We start from the raw sequence: 4,718 nt of genomic DNA on the forward strand, positions 1-4,718 counted from the left end.
CTACTGCGTCGCCCGCTTCCGCCAGGTGCGCCCAGCCCAGCCCAGCCCGGCCCGGCCCCTCGGCCCTGCAGCCGCCGCCGCCGCCTGCCCCGGGGGCTGGGACGCGGGCGCTGTGTCGATACAACGCGAGCGTGTGCGCTACGTGTGTACAGCGCGGGCGGGCGGGCGTGTGTGTGCCTACACGTACTGTGCGGGTGCACTGTGCATATGTGTACTGTGCGGGTGCACTACGTGTGCATGCTTGGGGGGGGGTGTGCGCACACCACACGTGTATTTGGTAAATTTTTGAATATGCTGCATGTGGGCACACACGCCTGTGCACTACATATACATGTGTGCACTCTGTCTGTCTATCTAGCTATTTACACCCCTCCCATGAACTACATATACGTATGTGTGCACTATATACTACATATACATGTGTGCACTGTATCTCTCTATATATCCATCTACACCCCCCTGTGAACTACATATACGTGTGCACTATCTATCTACACCCCCCCGTGAACTACATATACATGTGTGCACTATCTGTATATATCTACCTACACACACACATCCCTGTGCACGACATATACAAGTGTGCACTGTATATACACCCCCCCTCCCCCGTGCTCTACATATATGTGTGTGCACTAATATATATATAGGCACTGTATATGTACGCACAATATATGTGGGCATTATTTGTGCATGCACGCTATACATTTTTGTGCTGTGTGCACGCACTATGTGTGTATGTTACATGTGCTTATATCAGTGTTTCCCAACCTTTTATCAGCCCAAGGGCACACTTGCATTAATAAAAATTTTCTGCGGCACACCTGTTAAGGCATTCCCCATCCTCCTACCTATTGTAGCTCAGTGCCATGGCAGATTTCCACGGCACACCTGTTCATTTCTGATGGCACACTTTTGTGCCACAGCACACTGGTTGGGAAACACTGGCTTATATATATGTGCTATACCTGTATGTATATTCATGCGAGCAACACATTTAAGTGTGTGACCAACACAGTGGGAACGTATACCTTGTGTGCAAGTAGGGTGGTTTATGATGTATAAAGCTTGTTTGGAGCAAATGATTTTCTGTATGCATCTCAATGAAGCCAGAGACTTAGGTTTCTTAAGCTTTTCTTGTTTATATCTGGTGTGGTTTCATACTTTCCAACTCCTTTAATCCCTGTATCTTTTTTCATTTTGAAGTGGGACCCTATGATCACTACATTACCTGGCTTATACCTGGTGTCTGTTGGAATAGTGAAGCCTGCAGCATGGCTCTTTGGATGGTCTGGAAGCGTAGTGTGCTCGACAGGAATGCTCAGGTTTATTAACCTCCTTTTCAGTGTTGGCAACTTCTACTTGCTGTATTTGCTTTTGGGCAAGATCCATCAGAAAAACAAGGTACAGTCTAAATCCTTTACACACTTGAGCTAGGGAAGTTATGTACAATAATGCAGGCAAGTTTTAAAAATAGCCTAGGCCCTTAGTTTATGTTGTAAGGAGTCTGAGTTATATTCAGCTTTATCTAGATACAGATACTTGAATCATACTGCCAGTTGACATTGCTGTGATGATCCGTGTCTTTTTCTTTAAACACAGATTTTTCTGCTTTCCTTAAAGCTTGTTCCTGAAAAGATTGACATTTGTGTTTAACTTTATACACGTGGATAGTCCCACTGAAATTAATTCAGTGATTCTCAATTAGGGTACCGCAATGTCCTTCTACAGTGGTGCACAATAATGGAACTCTTAGTTGTGCACATACCTACACACAATTCACAACATATACCCACAGATTTCAAATAGGAATCTAGAGCATCAAAAACATTCTGAGTGCCATGGTTGTTATGAGGTCTTTGCAGTGGAAGCATTGCTTTATTATTTTTCTGTAGTCAGAGAAATGAGGGAAAGCAGAGAGCTAGCATTTTCCATCGGGTGTTTTGAATCTGAAATGGTTGAGAACCACTGTGTTAAGGGGACTGCTTATGTGCGCAAAGTTAATAGTCATAGATTTTATAATGTGAAGGGACCATCTAGTCTGAATCGCATGGGACAGGCCCGCATAAAACTCATAACTTGCAGCTGAGCAGATGTTTTTGGAAAGATATCTAAAGGAAAGTATATCACAGATCAGAAATTAAACTAACCGTTTATGGTTCAGGTTCAGTGGAGGCTATAGTAACTGTTCCTTTGTGGACTGATGCATTCTGGGGTGTGAGAGGGAGCTGAAATTAGAGGATATGAATTCAGACTGCTTGCAGATGTGGAAAACCCCCCAAAAATGGCACTTTAAACTCAGGGTGCTCCTGCACCGAGCCCAGCACATGCCCAGAAGAGGCAGCGTATTAGTTGCACCCAGCTTTCCCCATGTCTGTAGAGAGTGGGCTCTTTAGTGGGGCTTTTTTGGAGCTTTTATCTAATAGCTGATTGAATTGGCTTTAGCTAAAAGTGCCAAAAAAACAGCTGAAGCACCCGATTTCTACAGACGCTGGAGAGCTGTGTCAAAGTAGCGCACTGCTGTTTCCAGTAGAGCATGTGTTTTTTGAGTTTTTTTATCCCCCCAAACAATTGAAAATTTTGTGGTTTTTTGTTTTGTTTTTTAATAATTGAGTGCTGTCCCCTGAGCCTGGATGGTGGCAGCTTTTGTGGTTCCATTGTGAAAATGCTTAGATATTTGAGTGGTCCTATTGAGTTCACAACGTGCCTGTATGTGTATAGTGAACGCATAGTGAATTCAGCAGGACCACTCAAATATACATAGGGAAACCAAGGGAACCACTCTGCATTTTTTCAATATTTTCAGCAGCAGAACCACAATAGTCATTATATAAAGACCTGAAATATTATTGATGTTATGTTAATGTCATTTCGTTTTCAGTTCACTTTTAATTCAGCACAAATAGTGTGCAATCTTCTGTTCCTTCTCTTATTTCATTGTTTTGTACTCTGTATTAGCATAGCAGAATGCAAGGTATGTGCTGTTACAATAAAAAGTGGAATCAAAGAGCACAAGAAATGTTACTTTATGGTACTAGAACTCTAAAGAATAGACTCTTTAACTACTGGCATGTTTTGTTCTTCAGTAGAAGTAATACTACTAATTCTGTTTTCCCCTCCCTTCTCTAGGCTGTGTCTGGTTTCCAGAGAATATTATCTACATTAACTCTTGCAGTATTTCCTACCCTTTATTTTTTTACATTCCTTTATTATACAGACACAGGATCAACATTTTTTACTCTTTTTTCATATTTGATGTGCCTTTATGGTAACCATAAAACTTCAGCCCTGCTTGGGTTTTGTGGCTTTATGTTTCGTCAGACAAATATTGTGTGGACTATTTTCTGTGGGGGAAGTGTTGTTGCAGAAAGGATAAATGAAGCATGGAAGACTGAATTGTTGAAAAAGAAAGAAGAAAAGTTTTCATCTACGAAAGAATCATTTTCAGAAATAATCAGAATACTACAGTTCCTTATAAAGCACATCACGTCCTTTAAAAACCTTGTTGCACTTGTAGTTTTGATTTGGCCATATATCCTTTCAGTAAGTGCATTTTTTACTTTTGTGGTCATCAATGGAGGAATAGTTGTTGGAGACAGGAGTAATCATGAAGCCTGCTTGCATTTCCCTCAGCTGTTCTACTTTTTCTCCTTTACCCTCTTTTTTTCCTTTCCTTACTTAATAACTCCTTGTAAAATTGGAAATTTCCTTCAGTCATTACGAAAGCACCCAAGGCACTATGGCATACTAATTGCCATTTCTTTATTCCTGGTCTGGAAATTTACCTATGTTCATAAGTATCTGCTTGCAGATAACAGGCATTACACATTCTATATATGGAGAAAAATCTTTCAAAGACATGAATTTGTGAAATACGTATTAGTTCCAGTTTACATATTTGCTGGGTGGAGTTTTACTGATTCACTGAAATCAAAATCCATTTTCTGGAACTTAGTATTTTTTGTATGTTTGTTTGCTGTCACAGTTCCTCAGAAGCTGTTGGAATTCCGTTACTTCATTTTGCCATTTTTAATATATAGGCTAAATATTCCTTTTCCACCTCTTTCTCAGCAGCTTCTTGAGTTTACTTTATATGTCATTGTTAATGCAGTAACTTTACATCTCTTTTTGAACAAAACGTTCCAATGGCCAAATAGTGAAGAAATCCAGAGGTTTATGTGGTGATTTTGTATATCTTTGTATTCCTAGAAAGAACAAATTCTATGCCTTTTCTGCAATGAATAGGGTTAATAGGCCCTGAAATTAAGTGTGTTTCTCTGTGATTATTTTCTTCCTTTGGGGGTGGAGGAAGTGTAATGTGTTGGATGCTTAAATTCTTGCAACTCTATGTGAGATTGGATCTGTTCTTAATATGACCAGGTATTAACCAAATTTAAGAGGTTCTGGGATAAATAAAAACATCATCAGGAAAAATTCCAAGGTAAAACCAAATATTCTACAAATACTGTGAAATGAGAGAGATGTTTACAGGCATATGTCATTTTAATACTGTTATTTTTTAGTAAATATGTATACAGCTCACCCTTCCAAGGACTTGCCAAAGCAAAAAGGGTCTGCTCCTAACCCCAAGCAAAAAGGTAATGCACAACAGTACTTGGAAAATGTTGAAGTAGAGATAAAATATTTATGACCACAGGAATGGAAGGGAACACTTGGGTCATTGAACCTGCTGTAGGCACCTGTGTAATGCATGTTAA

The 4,718-nt window shown here is 40.1% G+C and overlaps 1 protein-coding gene across 2 annotated transcripts; it reads left to right on the plus strand.

Annotated features, from left to right (window-relative positions):
* Positions 1–6: 6 nt before the first annotated feature.
* Positions 7–4,437, plus strand: ALG10B (ALG10B, alpha-1,2-glucosyltransferase). 2 transcript variants are annotated; one of them, XM_019509381.1, is made up of 3 exons: positions 7–25; positions 1,207–1,404; positions 3,130–4,437. In XM_019509381.1, exons 2-3 carry the CDS (start codon positions 1,216–1,218, stop codon positions 4,183–4,185), a joined length of 1,245 nt encoding a protein of 414 aa, XP_019364926.1. In that variant the 5' UTR covers positions 7–25; positions 1,207–1,215; the 3' UTR covers positions 4,186–4,437. The 2 variants fall into 2 exon arrangements, with proteins under 2 accessions (XP_019364926.1, XP_019364927.1); XM_019509382.1 differs by lacking the exon at positions 7–25 and having other exon boundaries at positions 922–1,404.
* Positions 4,438–4,718: the final 281 nt, after the last annotated feature.

Source organism: Gavialis gangeticus, unplaced genomic scaffold (assembly GCF_001723915.1).
Source record: "Gavialis gangeticus isolate Ggan-Ray unplaced genomic scaffold, GavGan_comp1, whole genome shotgun sequence".
Taxonomy (NCBI): domain Eukaryota; kingdom Metazoa; phylum Chordata; order Crocodylia; family Gavialidae; genus Gavialis; species Gavialis gangeticus.

What these genes read in the sequence shown, in the direction of transcription:
- ALG10B (XM_019509381.1), top strand. Translation starts at nt 1,216, where the DNA reads ATGATCACTACATTACCTGGCTTATACCTGGTGTCTGTTGGAATAGTG. An exon ending in AGATCCATCAGAAAAACAAG is followed by an intron (nt 1,405 to 3,129) that starts GTACAGTCTAAA and finishes TCCCTTCTCTAG; the next exon opens with GCTGTGTCTGGTTTCCAGAG.